We start from the raw sequence: 18,617 nt of genomic DNA on the forward strand, positions 1-18,617 counted from the left end.
GAGTCATAAATTCTCCAGTAAATGCTCCAGAAAACAGCCGCAAAATTCTGTCATCCCATCTGTCTTTTTCTTCTTATGGAGATCAGTGTTGCCTTAGAAAGACAAATGCAAAATTGAAACAGAAAGTAAAGTGGCCTCTGGCAAATGCCTGCTTTTGGTGTCTTCTCTAGCGCTTTACCTCTCATAATGTGATAATTGTCACTTCTCTGGGGTAAGTTTGGATTTCCACTTGTTTTGTCCCTTCCCAGACTGCCTGTAATCCCTCCAAAAACCTCTTTGCTCGCAGGTATTGGCCCACCTTTCACATACCAGTGTGGAGTGTTGTAGGTGTGTATCGTGTGGTGGGGGGGGTGCTGGGGGGAGATCCACTGTACTAGCTAGGGGTCCATTGAGAGAAGGCGCAATTCTTTAAGTTGTAGTGGAATTCATAATTAGCGCCTCAAGGATAAACAGGGCAGTTTACCTATGTCTTCATTTTTGATCTGTCTAATACATGCTCACATTTATGAAATTAGGTTCAACCCAAGTGCTGTGGATCTTAGAAGTTTTTGTTATTAGATTACCTACTTCGAGAGGTAATGAAGCCTATGTCTCTTTCATCAGGCATTTTTCATATATTTAAGGAAGTTCTCAGCCCTTCTAAAATCTTTGTAGTTCAAATTGAAAAGAGCAAGAAACATGCTGTCTAACACATCTGTTCTGATTGTGCCTGCATGATTGGAGCTACTTTACACATAATATCTCATTTATTACCTACAGTAATCTAGTGAGGTAGGCCCTGTGATTATCCTCCTTTTGCAAATGCGGGAACTCAGGCCAAAGGTGGAGCCCATTCAACTTTTCAGGATAACTAAAAGGTAGTAGAGGATTTGAATCCAGCTGGTCCAGCCTTAGAGACCACCATACTACAGTGCTGCTCACTTAGGATTCCTGGATTAGAAACCATAAGGAAAGGTGATGAAAAGTGAGTTATTAAGATAAAACACACAGTGCTTCCAAGTCTCTCCTATGATTTCATGGACTCTTGACTTCATTTCATCCATTTTTCGAATGTCTACACCCTAAATAGAGACCTAAAAAGTGTCTTGCCCATACACCTTGAGAAAAACTATGAAAACTTTGGAAACATTAGGTGCATTGATCCTCTGAGTCTCTTTTATCAATAAATATGAAATTCTGTTTATTGTGAATGGTATCTAAGAGTATGTTTCAAATCTACATATTTGAAAAATGAAACAATATCAGTTTTGATTTGGAATCATAAAATTCCAGTTCTGTATAAGACCCACTATGCAGAGAACAATGCTGTAAGTAATGGCGAATTTACACAATATTCAGAAGGAATGACATCATTCCTCAGAAGGTTCACAGCCAAAGAGGAGCCAAGGATAACAAATGTGTACACAAGTCAATGGACCATGATCAACACTGGCTTGTCCTGAATCAACTGGAGAACAGAGTCAGATTCTCTCAGCCTTGATGGTGCAGGTTTTAACATTTCATCAGGAATAAACAGAAACTTTATGACTAATAGCTCTTCCTACTTCTAAATCAATAGACATAAAAGAGCACCTGCAGATAAAAGATTAGCAGCTCTGCTAATAGCAGTTACGAACTAATACCCTTTCAAGTATCTCTTCCTTAAGCCCTCTTTTCCCTCCCAAGGGACCAGGTCATAGGGAGAGGATCAGATGAGTATCACATTTTAATTTGCTAAGAAAGCTCTTCATTACTGCTCTTACCAATATTACCTCTTTTGAGTAGGTTTATTTAGAAATAAAGATTGATAAGTCATAGTATTTCTTTTTATCTGGGGTTGATATAAAGCTTTAGATTAGAAAAACTTATTTTGGGGGGGTTGCCCAGACCTGATTCACAAAGTTTGTGTGTTTATAAAAATATGTGCAAGTTTCATGTTACTATCCAGTCAGCATGTACTCACATGTGGGGAGGTGTGTATTTGTGTGGAGATAATTTTGATTAAGTCCTCATTGTGGCATTTTTTTTTTTGTAGGGTAGACCAATTTTGAACATAGAATAGATGAGATTTATTAATGACAACTCACACACACACACACACACACACACACACACACACATTACTGTTTGTGAGATGTTTTTAAAAGCAATATTTACCTAGCCTTTATAACCACCTCGCAGATTAAGTTCTATTAACCTTGTTTTATAGATGAGGAAGCAGGCTCAAAGAGGTAAAGTGCTTGGCAAAGGTCATAGAGCTAATAAATCAATAAAGCTGGGACATGACCTAGGTTTTTTGATTCCATGTTCAATGTTAGTTCTACTTACCCCACAACTGTATTCAGGATAGAAAGGATGAGGAAGTTATGTTTTGATGGTTGGCTGTAGAGAAGGAGCTTCAGGAAAAACCTGTCTAAAGATTGCTTAGAGAGGGGACTGTGTGGGGAAAGTTGGTGAAATTCACACTGGACCATCCTTGTTCACCAGGTTGTGCAGCTTCCCTGGGCCTCACCCAGAACTGATTAACAGTGGCCACACAGAGAGCTGTCATTTAAGAGGTCCCTCATTGGGTTAGATTCTGTATGTAGATCTTGTCTAATCTTCTCAACAACCTGGTAGTATAAGTATTACACAGAACAGGTCGCGGAGACTCCGAGAGGCTGGGTAATTTAAGGCCCCTTAACTGGAAGGTGGAAGAATCTGGATTTGAACTCAGGCGCATCTGATTCCCAAGCACGGGGCTCTCCATTTCACTACCCAGGTCCCCATAGTTGCCTCCTTTGTGGAAATCACTAGTTCTGTGTCGAGATGAAAGTGGCAGTAACTCGTTGAAGGTAGCTGGGAAGTTGGCAAGGCAGAAAGCTTTTTCAGTTTGTTCACATCTCCCTCCTTCCTTATTATCAGAGAAAATTTTTTTTCTGATCATGCCCTGTGATAGCAGTTTTCAAGGTTTTTTGGTCTTAGGACCCCTTTACACTTTTGAATTATTGAGGACCTCAAAGAGGTTTTGTTTTCTGTGGATTCTGTCTATGGATTCTTACTATAATAAAATGAAGAATGGCAAACCTTTAAAATATTTATTTATTCATTCATTGAAGAATAAACTGATTGTATGTTAATAGAAATACGTTCTATGAAAAATCACTGTTTTCTAAAACAAAACAAAATTTAGTGAAAAGAATGGCATCGTTTGTATTTTTGTTAACTTCTTTAATGTTTGGCTTAATAGAAGCAGCCGGATTCTGTTATCTGTTCCTGTGTTCCGTCTGTTGCAATGTCACGTGTCTGCCGCCTCTAGAAAACACCAATGTATCCTCATGAGAAAATGTGAACAAAAAGGATAAATAACATTTCAGCATTATTAAGAAAATAATTTTGACCTAATGGGACCCCTGAAAGGGTCTTCAGGAACCCAAGACGTCCCAGGACCACATTTGAGAATTGCTGCCCACTTTAGTACTCACTAGGGCCAGTGGAAAAAAAAAAATCTTTGGGGGTGGAAGGGACATTACAGGTCACTGAATCCAATCATGCATCTGATAAAACAATGCTCCATGAAGTCTGGTGTAAGCCACACATTTTGCAAGAGTAAGGATGATTTTAGGTTCAAAAAGGACTTTAAATAGACAGAAAACTGTTTATTATGTTGAGAAGAATCTTTTCTTTGTGGTTTCCATCTTCAGTCTTAACTTTGTGTAGGATGAATCCGATTCCTCTTCCATGTGTTCAAGATAAGTGAAAACAATGACCTTGCTGCCCCTTGGGTGCTGTCATCTTCTCCAAGCCAAGGACCTTCTTTATATTTCAGAATTTAGGAGACCTTCCTGCTCTGACTGTTCTCTAGCCTCTCATCTGTATCTTCTTACCAAGATCTTCAAATGCCAGTTTGAACTCATACAATGTTTCCAGAATGCTCTAAGGCAGATTTTCTCATGGCTTACTCTGCATTTGGCTCAGGCTAATGCTACAAATACTACACATTCATAAACAGGAAGAAACATACTGTTAAAGGTCTCTGTCTTCTTTTGGAGCACGATCTTTGATACCCTGTTTCCTTTCCCACTCTCTTCTGCCATCCTTGTCCAGGCTCTGCTTTCCCCAAGGCATCATTTCATCTGTCCCTTCCCTTTGACCCCCTACAGAAAGGCAGTGCTGTAGGTGCAGCGCTTTAAAGTTTGCAAACAGCTTTATAAACTTCATTTAATTAGCATGTAAACTCTGTGCACAGAATGCACTAATACAAGTAGTATAAGGAAAACACAGACGTTTCCATTAACCCGATTTTATGGATTACCATTTTAATACTTCATGCCTGGGATTCTGTAAACTGCTTTGCTGGCTGCCCAGCTTGCAGTGTCTCCCTATTTTAAAGCACTCTACATACTGATGCTAAAATCATCTTCCTTCCCTGCTGATCTGAACGTGCCACCATCTGGAGTCCATTTATAGCCTCCTATCACCCTTGGGATAATGTATTTTCCTGTGACCTTTGAGACTGTGCATCTGCAAAGACCTCTGTCTTGCTTTCCTCAACCTAGGATGCCAGTGTTTGGCTAATCATGGTTTTGTTCATTCATTTGTTCATCCATCCAGCATGTGTTCATGCATGCATTTATTAACTTAGCATCTACTTGCTAGAGATACTAAAAGGGAATACAAAAATGAATAATTTCTGCCCCCCTAGGATTTATAACCTCATCTAGGTCTTATTCACAACCATTTAATTCAAGACAGGCTGTGATAAGAGAGATGGTGAAAATAGATTCATAGATGTGGGCAAACACTGAAGTTTACCTGAGGAAGGATTAATCCCAATAGGCAGAGTAGAGGAGGTGTCTAGGAGGAGGTCTTGTTTGATCTGTGAAAGGACAAGTAAATTTCCATAAGCAGGGCAGGGAGAATGGGACAAGATTGGCTTGGATGTCTTTCTGTCTGTTGGTCAAGTTAGTTCTCTTATTGCCTTCTTCCTCTGTCTTCTTGGGCATTGGACCATAAAGAATTTTTTTTAATTGAAGTATAGTCTGTTATAATATGTCAATTTCTGCTGTACAGAATAATGTTTCTGTCATACATATACATATATTCGTTTTCATATTCTTTTTCATTAAAGGTTACTACAAAATATTGAATATGTTTCCCTGTGCTATACAGAAGAAATTTGGTTTTTTATCTATTTTATACATAGTACTTAGTATTTGCAAATCTTCCCCCCAGTTTAAAGAGGTTTATTGATACAGAATTGACATACAATAGAGCAATCATATTTAAATATAAAATTTGATAAGTTTTGATGCCCGTAGATTTGTTATCTCAAACAAGATGATGAGGATATCCATCACTTCCAAAATTTGCCTGTGTCGTATTTGCAAATCTTGAACTCCCAATTTATCCCTTCCCACCCCTTTTCCTCCCTATAACCATGTTTTTTTTTTTTACTATGTCTGTGAGTCTGTTTCTGTTTTGTAGATAAGTTCATTAGTGTCTTTTTTTTTTAGATTCCATATATGAGTGATATCATATGGCATTTTTCTGTCTCTTTCTGGCTTACTTCATGTAGAATGACAATTCCAGATTCATCCATGTTGCTGCAAATAACATTATTTTATTGTTTTTTTTTTTTTTATAGCTAAGTAGTGTTCCACTATATAAATACATCACAGCTTCTTTACCCAGTCATCTGTCACAGTGAACATTTAGGAATTTTTTCTTCTTTTTTCTTTTGCATCAGTGTCCTAAATACCCAAGGACCTGGTAAATTTGCACACCTGACTTTAAAAAATAAATTTCCAGGATAACAGTAAATAGCCTACAGAAAGGCATGAAAAGACAGATTTTGTTTCAAGATTATGAGTATAATAAACAGGAGACAAACTTATAAGGAAGGGTACTCATCTTTATCAGCCAATCTCTGGCTAGAGCCACCAGTGCAAATAGTGTAAGAAATATGTATCATCCCTGAGGGGAATATTTGCATGATGCAGAGCGCATGATATATTACACAAATAATAACACAGTATCACCCAGGTTTGTCATGTACAGTCTGGTGGCACATACTTCTATTTATGATTCTTGAAAACTAAAATAAAATGAGTAAGCCTTAACATTTTTAGGTTTGAAACATGTTTCATTATTTTGCTACATTTCTCTCAATTGCATATTCATTCCATAAGAAAACATAAAAAGAGTGTTAGTATCAAGTACACGAACAGTTATATATGGCAGTCTCAGTATAGGCAGTATTGGGTTTTGAGTGCAAGATCTGCCTCTGATCTCCCACTGCTCAGCCTTAGCCCTTTGGAAGATCATATTTAATCCATTTTGATCATTACGTATTCAAGTATTGGCAGGCTTGAATAGAGAGGCAAAATTGTATTTAGGTTTTCTATTTTGGAGAGCTGGTAAAGCAATGCAAAGCATATTAAAATGGAGGAAAAATTAAAAAACAGGAGATGTTGGGAAAGGATGGACACCAAAGAGGGCTCATCAAAGTCCTAATAGCTATGGTGTTAGGAGACTCATTAGCATGACATGCATTGTGTACATTTATTAGGAGATAAGTAGGTACACAGGGAGGGGAAAATACAAAGGAAAGCCCAGCTAATAGATGCTTTCCTTGGTATTCTTGGTAATCATATGGGACCACAAACGTTAAAGGAGGAAAAGCCATGGGAGTCGCTGTTCCAAATGTCAAATGTCCTACAGCAAGGAGAGTCACGTGCTGTTGTGTGTTCTCCAAGGGCCCAGCATAGGAAGGGGTGGACTGTCTCTCTCCCCCTCTGTCCTCTCAGCACCCCAGTCCAGTTCCACCCTTCACTATCAGATTTTTGGACCTGGCATAGCTATCTCTCCAGTCCTTTCTCTTGAGCTCCAGCTCACCCTCTGCTTTTGCTGGTCACATTTTCACTGGGGTGACTTCTAGTTTAGTCAGTTAAACTACAACATAAAACTAAGACCCTCAAACCTAGCTTCACCTTCCTCCTGACTTTTCTAAATCTGTAGCCATTAAAAAAGTTTTTTTGGGATTAGGTAATACGTTTACCTTTTTTTTTTTTTTTTATAAACAAGACATATAAAAAGTTATATTTGAGAAATCTCCCTTCTTTCCTTTCCTCATGTAGCCAATTCCAACCACTTGCAAGAAATTTAAAGTTTCTTCCCACACATACAAATATAAATGTGTTTCCTTTTTTGGGAATTCATAAGGCAGTATGTTCTTCACACTTTTCTAAACTGTGTGTTCTGGTCATCTATTGGTATGTAACAAACACCTCTAAAGTGAGTGGCTTGAAACACTTTATTGCAAACTCTCATAGTCCAGTGGGTTGATTGGGCTCAGCTGGGTAGTTCTTGCTTTGGCTTCTCACTGTTGTTGCAGTCAGACATTGGCTATTATAGGGGTCCTTTGAAGGCTTGGCTGGGCTGGAGTTTCAAAATGGCTTACAAATGGTTGTCAATTGATGCTAGTTGTTGGATGGGAGCTCAGCTGCCAGAGGATCTCTGCATAGACTCTCCAGGTGGCTTGGGCTTCTCACAGGAAGCTGGACTCTGGGAGCATCCCAAGAGAGCAGGAAGTGAAAGCTACCAGGTCAATTAAGGGCTCCTTGCAGAACTGGCACTGTTACCTCTGCTGGGTCCTATTGACCAAAGTAGTCATGGGGCCAGCCCAGATTCAAGGGGATGGAGAAATGAATCCTGTTTTCTTCATAGGGGAGTGGCAAGATTGTATTGCAGAAGACCTTTGAGGATAGGAGGAGATACTGTTTTGGTCATCTTTGTAAAATACAATCAATAACACCACCTGAAATACTTGTCTACTTCTCCTAAAAAATGTCCAAGGCCTGAGGGAACCTTCTTCTGTAATATCTGACATCTAACCCCCCCGTTTCCATTGACCCTACTAAATCAGACCTTCATCTCTCTGTAGCTCATTAAAGGTCAAGAGTTATCTTCCCAGCCTCCCATTTCCCCTCACTGCAAATAGCCAATAAAATTTGTGTTTTCTTACTACAAGTATTTCCGTAAACTTTAGCTTTGATGCTGTCCTTCTCCTAAGTAAAAATCAGCTCTGGTACCTTAGTGGTTTTATTTGACCTGTGTGATGTTGACATATATAGAATTTACTTTTTTTTTTTTTACCTTCCAACATTGCAAAATCCAGATTAAGCTCCTTTCGAAAAACTGGGTTCTCATATATGGAAAAATTCAATTCTTCAACTTACACGTTCTAGATACTGAACAAGAGGAAAAAGATATTCAGGCCCTTGTGAAACTTACATTCTTGTTATGGGGAGGCAGACAATAGACAAAATATATAAGGAAAAATACATTGAATGTAGGTTGGCAACAAACTCTGTGGAAGGCTAGGAAGGAGCTAGGGAAAGGAGTGGATGGGAAGGGCTACAATTTAAAATTACATGGTCCTGGATGGCCTCACTGAAACAGAGACATTTCAGTTAAAAAAACTGAAGGAGTAAAGGAAGGGTAACCTGGAATCCTAGAATTTTGCTTTCCAATAAAGTAGCCCATAGCCATCTATGGCTATCTAAATTAATAAAATTAATTATCTAATTGAATAAAATACATTAAAAATTCAGTTTGTTAGGCACAATAGCCACACTTCACGTGCTCAAAAGCCACATATAACTGGTTGCTACAAAACAGATACATTTCCACCATTACAGAAAGTTCTGTTGGACAGCATTTCAGAGGAAGAGTATTCCATGCAGAGCGTATAGCAAGTGCAAAGGTCCTGGGATGGGGGCATCACTTGATTTGCGCTAAAGAGTGGCATGGCTCTTCTGCTTACACATCCCTACTATTCCCTATTGTCTTTCTTATACCGTGGCTATATGGGATTCTCGCATTGAGAAGCTCTGTGAAAGAGTAGACTAGAAGACAGAACACATGTGTCCTACAGTGGAGCAGAGTAGGTTCATGGTGTGATTCAAAGGGTATTATCAAGTGTGATATGGCACAAGCACCCACTAATCAGAGTGATTGTTGACCACAAGTGTCCTGGAGGGCTTCTACTGGACACTTGGTGTTTCAGGAGGAAGTTTGGAATATGGGGTGATAACTGGGGCCCAAAGCAATGCTTGATTACCAACTGGAGTGGAAGTATTTCAATATTATATACATGGTACATTCTTATATGGTGCATACAGGTGGGATTTCAGCCTTGATTAAATGTATGCGATAGGTATTTGGAAACTGTAATGGACTATAGAGTTCATTGCAGGGCCCTTTCCAGTAAGCACACACAGCTTTAGGTGACAGGATTGAAGGCTTTCTCTACTGTGTCACCAGCATCCACTTAGATATTTTTTCTTTCTTCTCCATCACGTTCTCTCTCTCTCTTGCTGGTCTGATACAGTCAGTGCCCACAAGGTTCTGTGTCTTACTACCTTGGTGTTTTTCTCATGTTTTTCCTTCTTACTTGAAGGATCCTCAGCGTCCTTTCTGCCAGATTGAATCCTCTGCAATCTGCTTGAAGGCAGAGCTCAAACTCCCTCCATCGACTTTTCTTTGCCCATCCCAGGCCAGAAGCATTTCCCGCTCCTGTGGCCCAGAATGCTCATTACTCACACTCACTTGGCAATTACCAAGAGTACAAGGCAGTATCATTTTTTTTTAATGTTTATCTTGTCCTGGGCTAAGTCTTAAGTTCCTTGAGGGCAGAGTTCATGGGTCATTCTTCTTTTTTCCTTACGTGGCCGTATTTCCATATGTATTTGCCAAGCATCCACCATGTGAGGGCTGAGGATACAGTGGTAAACCCACTAGGGGCCCTGATCTCCTGTAATCCTCATTTGTCAATTTTATTTTTTCTAATGTTAGTAAGCTTATTCAATTCTTACAAGTTTTAGGCAAAGATAGTGACCCCAGTGTCCTACTGATAAGGAGTAAAAAGCCCTAGCTGGCCCTTGTTGAAGACAGATCGGCCTGGGACGTGAAGGTTCACAGCCATCTGGACTTTAAGACTCTGCTGGAATAGTTTCCCTCCCAGTGCTCCACTATTCCTACCTCCTGGAATGGTGTAAACAATGATTCACACCATGGCAGGCTTTTACACTTCACCAAGCACATTCGTCATATGCATCAGGCTTTCAGGGAACGTCAGGTTCCAACTTGTCAACAGAGATTCACCTCCAGGTCACCAGACTCGTACCTATTTTGCTAAACACCTATCATAACCATAAAAAGTTTTCTCCCCTTATCTTTTAATGATGAATGTGCCAAAAAGGGGACAGCGTGGGGGTAATTCTATCTCAATGGTGTTTGACTTGCAGCAGAATACAGTCTATTCTGAAGTTCTTTGGCAAAAACCGTTTCAGGGAATAGCGATTACGATTTGGGGCTAGGCTGTGCAAAAAAAAAAAAAAAAAAAAAAAAAAAAAAAAAGGCAAGCGCACCGGTTGGCGGTGGTGTTCCAGACTACCCAGCTCTCTTGGTCGAAGTTCAAGTCAACCTCGGCTGATAGGAAAAGGGACTGAAGCGGGACTTTTCAGCCTAAAGGGAATGAGGGGAGGGGGCGGGCAGTAGAGTGGTTTGGTGGAGGATTCTGGGAAGCTCGCACCTGTGGAAGAGACAGTGCCCAAGGTCCCGGGAGTGGCGGCGGGAGGCCGGGTCCGCAGGCGGAGGTGTGCTGCTGGAGAGGGCGGGGCGGGGTGGGGCGGGGCCCGGCGCACCTGGGCGGGGAGGGGGAGGTGCGCGGGGCTGAGCCTGGCTGGGGCTTCGGCGCGCGCCAGTGGGCAGCGGCTGGCAGCGCGCCCCGCGCCCGAGCCGCAGTCGCGCCCTCTCGCTGCCTGGCGAAGGCGCGGACGGCGCGCGGAGGCGAGCGCGGTGAAGAAGAGCCGCCGGCGCCACAGTCGCTGTCAGGGCATGAGGATGGCCGTGGGCTCCGTCAAGATGCAGACGCCGTGCGAGAGCCCGGCCCTGGCTGCGGTGGCAGCCGCGGCGGCGGCGGCGGACGGCGCCCTGCGCCGCAGCCCTAGCGCCCGCGAGCCGGAGCGTGAGCAGCTGCCCGCGCCGCCGCGACCCCGGCTGCGGGACCTGCCGGCACTGCTGCGGAGCGGGCTCACATTGCGGAGGAAGCGCAGCGCCGCCGGGGGCCGGGTGAGTGGCCCGGTCCTCCAGGCCCGAGTGGGAGTGGGCGTGGGCGGCGCACACGTGGAGCTCGTGCCCACCCTCCTGGACGGCTGAGGGGGGCGTCTGGAAGTTGGGGAGTTGCGAGAAGGGGCGCCCTTGGGCCCGACTAGGCAGAAGAGGGTGCCGGGACGGCGGGGTCGTGGGGTGTCCCCCTCTCCCCGGGAGAGCGACGGTTTCCTCTTCCCCTTAGATGCACCTGACTTAACGCAAGACACCTGGATTCCGGCTGCGGGACTGTGGGCATCGCCGGAAGGAGGGCCGTTTGCCTCTCCCTAGAGGGGGAGCTGCAGGTGTCAGGTGCCTAAGAGTCGGCCATCCCTGTCCCGACAGCGAGCCTCAGGCCCCCTGAATGGGATCCTTTTTTTTGCAGGAGGCATGAGACATGTGCGCGTGTTTTGGACGCCTCGTTATAAGCTTTGGGCGCCTCGTTACAAGCTTTGGGCATCGGGACTGGCTCTGGCCGCCGCCACAGCGGAGGGAGAGACCTTGAATTGGAAGTTACCAGACAAGCTTTAGCTCCTGGGTCCCCGAGTCTCCAGCATTTAGTACTAGGCGACGCCCCCTTGAGAGGGAGGGTGCACGTCCCAGAGAATCTTAAATATTGACTTCCTGATGGTAAATCCCGATAGGATTTCCTGGTGGAGGAGTGTCGCTTGCTGGGTTCTAAGTGCACCTGATGGCCTGAGCAGGTCAGACGTGTTTTGCATGTTAAAATAAGCGGGATGACCCGGGATCCTTCACTAGTCACCCAGCAGGCCCTGCCCAGGCCTCCTGCCACGGGACTAACTTAGCCAGGTATCCCTCTGCTCACCAGGGCCTTGGGCACATTTGGTGGGTTCTATTTAACTTTAAAAATTTGTCATCATTATACAGGCTTTCGGAAGAAGCTGCCACAATGTAGTTTTTTGGGCTGTAATTAAAACAAAAAGAAGTCTTATTTGTCTTAAAAAAAGGCTTTACCGGGGGACTTTCAGGTTTTGCAGGAAAGGTTTGTGGAAACTTGAGAGTTAGGGAGAAACAATTGTTTGGATATGGCTTCCTTTGGGCAGGGAAGAGTCTGAACTGATGTAAGTCTTCAGCCTCTCTAGGCTGTGTTCCTCCTTTCCTAAGCATTTTTCTTTCCGCATAGAGATGACTGAATGTGATCTACCTCAGAAGGATGTTTTGAGGATTAGCTAGGTGTAACAGGACATCTATAAGCCCATGACCAGGGGAATTTAGGACTTACCCACAAGTGACCTTAACGTGTGGCATACAGAATTGCCTGCAAAGTAAGTGAGGAAATGTGTCCCCAAGATGTGATAGCTAAATAAACACAAGAACTGGAGTTATAGACTTTGCAGGAATCTAGGGAAAAGTAGGTCAAATCATGTTCCTATTATCCTTGACAGCTACTTTTTCATGGCACCGAATACTGAAGACATGAGAGTAACCAGGCAATCTGTGAAGAGAATTGCCGAGGGTTTTTGTATAAATAGATCTGTAGTGTTCATCTGCATAGAGGCGTGTGTTTCTCCCTGCCTGAAATGATGTCGTGTGCCTTGCCAATATACACGTTTAGTCTTCTTAATGATTCCGAATGTGGTTACTTCAAATAATGTATATTTTATTAGCCTTTCTTTGGTTCTAATACTGGATTACTTCTCTTTGGGACATTCCAAACACATTTCATAAGTGCATGGCCAGTTTTTTATTGGGGGAAGACTATCACATTTTCCAGTGTTGGAAACCCATAATTTTCAACTATTTTCCCCTCTTTTGTCTTTGGAACCGCTTTTTTGATTTTGGAACCTTCCCATCAAAGGAGTAGGAAAGAGTTTGAAAGAAAGAGAAAAACAGGTGGAATATGTACCCATATTAGTCTGTTCAGGCTGCCATAACAAAATACCATAGACTGGGTGGCTGTAACAACAGAAACTTGTTTTCTCATAGTTTTGGAGGCTAAGTCCAAGATCAGGGTGCCAGCAGATTCGACATCTGGTGAGAACTGTCTTCCTGGCCTGCAGACAGCCAGCCACCTTCTGCTGTGTCCTGACATGACCATTCCTTAGTGCATGTGGAGAAAGAGAGTTCTCACTTTTCTTTTCTTTTCTTTTTAATTGAAATCTGGTTGACATACAATATTATGTTAATTTCAGGTGTACTATATAGTGATTTGATATTTGCATACATTACTAAACGATCACCACAGTAAGTCTAGTTACCATCTGTTCCCATACAAAGTTATTACAATATTATTGACCATATTCCTCATGCTATATAGGACACCCCCAGGGCTTATTTATTTTATAACTAGAGGTTTGTATCTCTTAATCCCCTTTACCTATTCTGCACCCCACCCCCCTCTGGCAGCCACCTGTTTGTTCTCTGTATCTATGAGTCTGTTTTCATTTTGTTTGTTTTGCTTTTTAGATCCCATGTATGTGAGATCATACAGTATGTCTTTCTCTAACTTATTTCACTTAGCATGATACCCTCTAGATCCCTCCATGTTGTCACAAATGACAAGATTTCATTTTTTTAATGCCTGAGTAATCTTTCATTGTATGTGTATGTATATATATACATACACACACATCTTCTTTATCCTTTCATCTGTCAACGGACCCATAGGTTGCTTGATTATTATAAATAATACTGCTGTGAACATAGGGCTGCATATTTCTTTTCTAATTAGTGCTTTTGTTTTCTTTGGGTTAATATCCAGATGTGAAATCGCTGGATCATATGGTAGTTTTATTTTTAATATTTTGAGAGACTTTCATACTGTTTTCCACAGTGGCTACACCGGTTTATAATCTTACCATTACTGCAGGAAGGTTCCCTTTTCTCTTTATCCCTGCTAACACTTGTTATTGGTTGTCTTCCTGATGATAGTCATTCTAACAGTTGTGAGGTGATATCTCATTGTGGTTTTGATTTGCATTTCCCCAGTGATTAGTGATGCTGAGTGTCTTTTCACGTGCATGTTGGCCGCCTGCATGTCTTTTTTGGAAAAATGTCTCTTCAGGTCCTCTGCCCATTTTTTTAAATGTGATTTTTTTTTTTTAATGTTATATGAGTTCTTTGTATATTTTGGATGTTAACCCTTTGTTGGATGTATCATTTGTGCATATCTTCTTTCATTCAGTAAGCTGCCTTTTTGTTTTGTTGATGGTTTCTTTCACTGTGAAAAAGGCTTTTAGTTTGATATGGTACCATTTATTTATTCTTTCTTTTGTTTCCCTTACCTGAGGAGACAGAAGAATATTGCTAAGACTGATGTCAGATTGTACTATGTTTTCTTCTAGGAGTTTTATGGTTTAAGGTCTTAAATTCAAAATGAATTAAAGATTTAAATGTATTTTTGTATAAGGTGTGAGAAAGTGGTCCAGTTTGATTATTTTGCCTGTAGCTGCCCAGTTTTCCCAACACCATTTTTTGAAGAGGCTGTCTTTCCTCCATTGTGTATTCTTGCTTCTTTTGTTTGTAGATTGATTGACCATATGTGTGTGGGTTTATTTCTGGGCTCTCTATTCTGTTCCATTGGTCTGTGTCTGTTTTCGTGTCAGTACCGTACTGTGTTGATTACTATAGCTCTGTAATGTAGTTTGAAGTCAGGGCATGTGATACTTCTATCTTTGTTCCCTTTCTCAAGATTGCTTTGACTATTCAGGGTCTTTTGTATTTCTGTAGGAATTTTAAAATTATTTGTTCTAGTTGTGTGATCTCTCTCCCTTTTCTTATAAGGCAACTAATTCTGTCACGGAGACACCACCCGCATGACCTAATCTTACCCTGAATACCTCCCAGAGACCCTACAAATGCCATCACCTTGGGGCTTGTGGCTTCAACATATGAATTTGTTGGGGGCGACATAAACATTCAGTGCATAATAGAAAGGGTTTGAAGGAAAGAGAAATTATGAGAAATATGTACCAAACCAGTCAGTGACTTGCAAGCACATGGGGTCATGTGGTTAGCTCCTTGGTTTAGTGATACTAATGCAGATAAATTATGGCTTAGATTTTTTACAGGCCTTTAGTTTTGTATCTCATGGGCCACACATCCAGATTACAGAAGAGTGATTATGGGGACAAGTTAACACAACTTCATTACTACTGGTAAGAAAGCAAGACTGTACATTACACAAGTTGGTAAGAAAGTTTGCAACTTCTGTATTGACCAAGATCTGATATAGGAATACTTTTGGCTCTTGTCCGTGCTGCCTTGCGCTCCCACAAATCTTGACACTGTGATGTCAGATACCACCAAGTAAGCTATTTGTGGTTTGTTTTGCCCAACCCAGGTACCTTGTAGGCTAACTCTTCCTGGAAAGAATTAAGCTGACATTTGGTTGTTAATATAGAACTCTTGGTTCCTTGGTTCAGTCACTACTAATCATATAGAATTCAAAATGCAAAAAGGCTCTTTGCACCTCTTTTGCTTTGTGGGAGGACCCTAGCTACCTCCTAAAAAAAATCAGTGGTAAAATAAGGCACGGATTGAATTTCCACCAAAACCATTTAATCTTTTTTTTTTTTAATTTGCGTTATGGAGATTACGAGAGAATAGTATAGTTACCATCTAATGTTCAGCAGCCATTAACATTTTGCTGATCTTGTTTCATTTCTCCTTTCCCCACTTTTATTGTGAAGGCTGGTGTATTTTAAAGCAAAATCCTAAATATTATGTCATCTCACTCATAAGTGTTTCAGTTTACATCTCTGATAAGGACTTTAAAAAAAGCCCATAAATTTTATGCCTTTCTCACACATAAAAATATTAACAGTAATTCCTTAATATAATTCCCATGTTTTAATTTTCTCAAAGATGTCTTTTAACCGATGATTTGTTGGAGCCAGGTACTAAACCAGGTCCACACATTGCATTTAGTTGTTAGGTTTTCAAATCTATTTTATTTTATAACAGCACCCCTCCCCCTTCTTTTTTCATGCCTTTGATTTGATGGAAAGAGTAGGCCATTTGTCCAGTAGAATGTCCCACTTCTGGGCTGATTTCTTACTTCTGTTACTGTCTGATTTATCCCTTTATTCTCCATGTTTCCTATAAGCTGGCCGTGAGTGTAGAGGCTGGATTAGATTCAAATTTAAAGGCAGACATCCTTGGTAGGTGGTACTGTGTAAAGTCTGTTGCATCACATCACAAGACGTGCGATGTCTGGATGCTCCCCTCTTTGAGACATCAAGATTGATTATTGGGTTCAGATACAGTTGCCTTACCTTTTTACCTTTCACTGAATGATTTTAGCACTGTTGATGGTTGTAGCATAGATCCATTTCATTAGGGGTTGCAAAATGATGACCTAAATCTGTCATTCCTCTTCTATTTATCAATTGGAATTCTATCTGTAAAGAATTTACCCTCATGAACTACCTGGGGCTCCTGAAATTCAGATTGTATAGGAAAGACAAGGGAAAAGCTTACTTTTTTCCTTTAATCAATTTTCTGAATAATGATTTAGTGCCCTAACCTCTTATGATGATCGATGAATTTTTCTTTTTTAAGTATCAGTAAGAACTTATGGTTGTTAATGTATTTGTTTCAATCCATTGAAGTCAATATTCCTTTTGATGCTCAATTTATGCTTATCTCTTGTATAGTTTTTATGAGGCCCAGAAGTCTGATACCATTTTTGCTTTCCAGCACCAGGTATTCTAAGCTTATCTTGGCTATTCCCTGCTCTACACCTGAAATCAGCCATTTACCCAAGGAGCACTCGTTCATTTTACTGAAAACCGTTTATTTTTCCCAACTTTTGCCTCTCGTTGTGGTTGCATTTTTTTTTTTTAATTTTAAGCCTTTCATCTTAAGTTTTTGTTTCTTTTAAAATTCTTCCCATCAGGCTGTTTCTGAGACTGTCATTTTCTCCCTCTAATGAAAGAGCTGGTAACTACCATTCCTTTTTTCTATATATATACTGCCAAAGTGCTGGGACTGGCTTATTTTGGGCTTTGGCTGCTGTGATATTTTCTGCAGTGTTCTACCACTTTCTTCATCTCCTTGAAATCTGTTTCATTTACAGCAGCCAGAATGATTCACCAGTTGCACTGGTTTGTTCACCAAAGCCCTCCAGTGATTCTCAGCCTTTGGATTAGTCTTCTCTCCCCTGATCTCTTCCCTTTAGCCACCCTTCACTCTGTCAGGGTCCCGATGGCATGACAGGTGCTCTTCAGACTTGAGAAACTGCAAGAGCGGCTGCTGGCTTTCTGCATGAAGTTCTTGCTTCTTCATTTACAATCTGTACCCAGGTGACTCCCTCTCAGAGAAAAACAAGGTAGCCCATTTCCTGTGTCTGAGCTGGAGCGTTTTAGGTGTGACTTAACTGCCAGAAATGAGACTTTGTTGGCTGAGAAACAAGAGTGCTCTGAGCTAGACCAGGATAGCCAATTTATAGTCATTCTATACACATAGCTCATAGGCAAAGCATTGATTTGTTCTTTGTGTTTAAATTAAAATCAGTGGCTAACACTTTATAACACTTCATTATGTGCCTTGCATGTTCTGATATAAGCTTTAACCCTCACAATGAACCTATGTGTTAGATGCTTTTATTTGCATTCTACACATGAGGAAACTGAAACAGAGGTACCTTGCCCAAGATCACAGAGTGGGCGGGGGCAGGGAGGTTTAAACCAGCCAGTCTGGTTCCATCGTCCATGCTCTGAATTGACTCTCTCAAATGCTCTGAGGGCAAAGGGTCTATTTATTCTAAACTTCCGTGGTGGCTGTATAGTACCTGCTGCTATGACCTTGCTGCTCTCAGAGTGGTCAGTGCATGCTGTTGATAATGCCAGACGCTGACTTTCTTTCATTTGAGCCCACAGAGGCTTGTAATGGACTATTGGGTATGGGGTGGGAGGGTTGGGGGAGAGGGGTGGGAGGGGAGGGAAGTATTATGGTTATAGGTATATAGTAACTAATACTTACTAAAATTCAAAGTTGCATTCAGTGTATCCTAAGCAAAAAACACCCAGGCCCACTTTGATTGGTCCAAAAAGCTTGTGAATTCGCCCTGCTTACTTTTTCTTATCTGCTTCTGGTAGACAGTTAGAAGATAAAGGCCAGTAAGGGAGGCATGCATCTTCTAGGAAAGGTGAGTCAGATCAGATATGAGGGCATGTTGTTGGTCTTATTTGAGAAACGTTGACTTTCTACCAGCTTGAACTTTTGATACAACTATGTTGACCACAGCTCCAAAAAAGTAAAACTCCATGGATGCCACCTCTAAAAATATTTGGGGAGAAGGAAAAGAAATGAGATTCATTTATTCTATCTTAATTTCTTGTAATTCCAGCAAAGGAACTCAAGAGCTAGTTAATGCTGTATTTTCTCTCTTTCTCTCCCCTCCGACCCTCTCACACAGACTTGGTTGCATAATTAGGTCAGAGGAAAAGAGCGTGGGCCATGGCTTCAGAAACGGGCTTTGAATCTCAGTGCCATCACTCTGTATCTTGTATAAGTTATTCTCTGAGCTCTCTAAGTCTCAG

General features: G+C 41.4%; 1 protein-coding gene across 4 annotated transcripts in view; it reads left to right on the forward strand.

The window, feature by feature from the left end:
* RAPGEF5 (Rap guanine nucleotide exchange factor 5) overlaps positions 1-18,617 on the forward strand; it is a 241,542-nt gene that overhangs the window by 13,869 nt on the left and 209,056 nt on the right. For 2 of the 4 annotated variants that reach the window (XM_064487511.1, XM_064487513.1), the window contains exon 1: positions 10,759-11,094. The exons of 1 other annotated variant lie outside the window; for it this stretch is intronic. In XM_064487511.1, the coding sequence (XP_064343581.1) occupies positions 10,861-11,094 (234 nt within the window). In that variant the 5' untranslated portion in view covers positions 10,759-10,860. Of the gene's footprint in view, positions 1-10,758; positions 11,095-18,617 lie in introns of those variants that run through there. One more of the 4 variants, XM_064487512.1, reaches the window with a different exon arrangement.

Source organism: Camelus dromedarius, chromosome 7, assembly GCF_036321535.1.
Source record: "Camelus dromedarius isolate mCamDro1 chromosome 7, mCamDro1.pat, whole genome shotgun sequence".
NCBI classification, from domain to species: Eukaryota; Metazoa; Chordata; class Mammalia; order Artiodactyla; family Camelidae; genus Camelus; species Camelus dromedarius.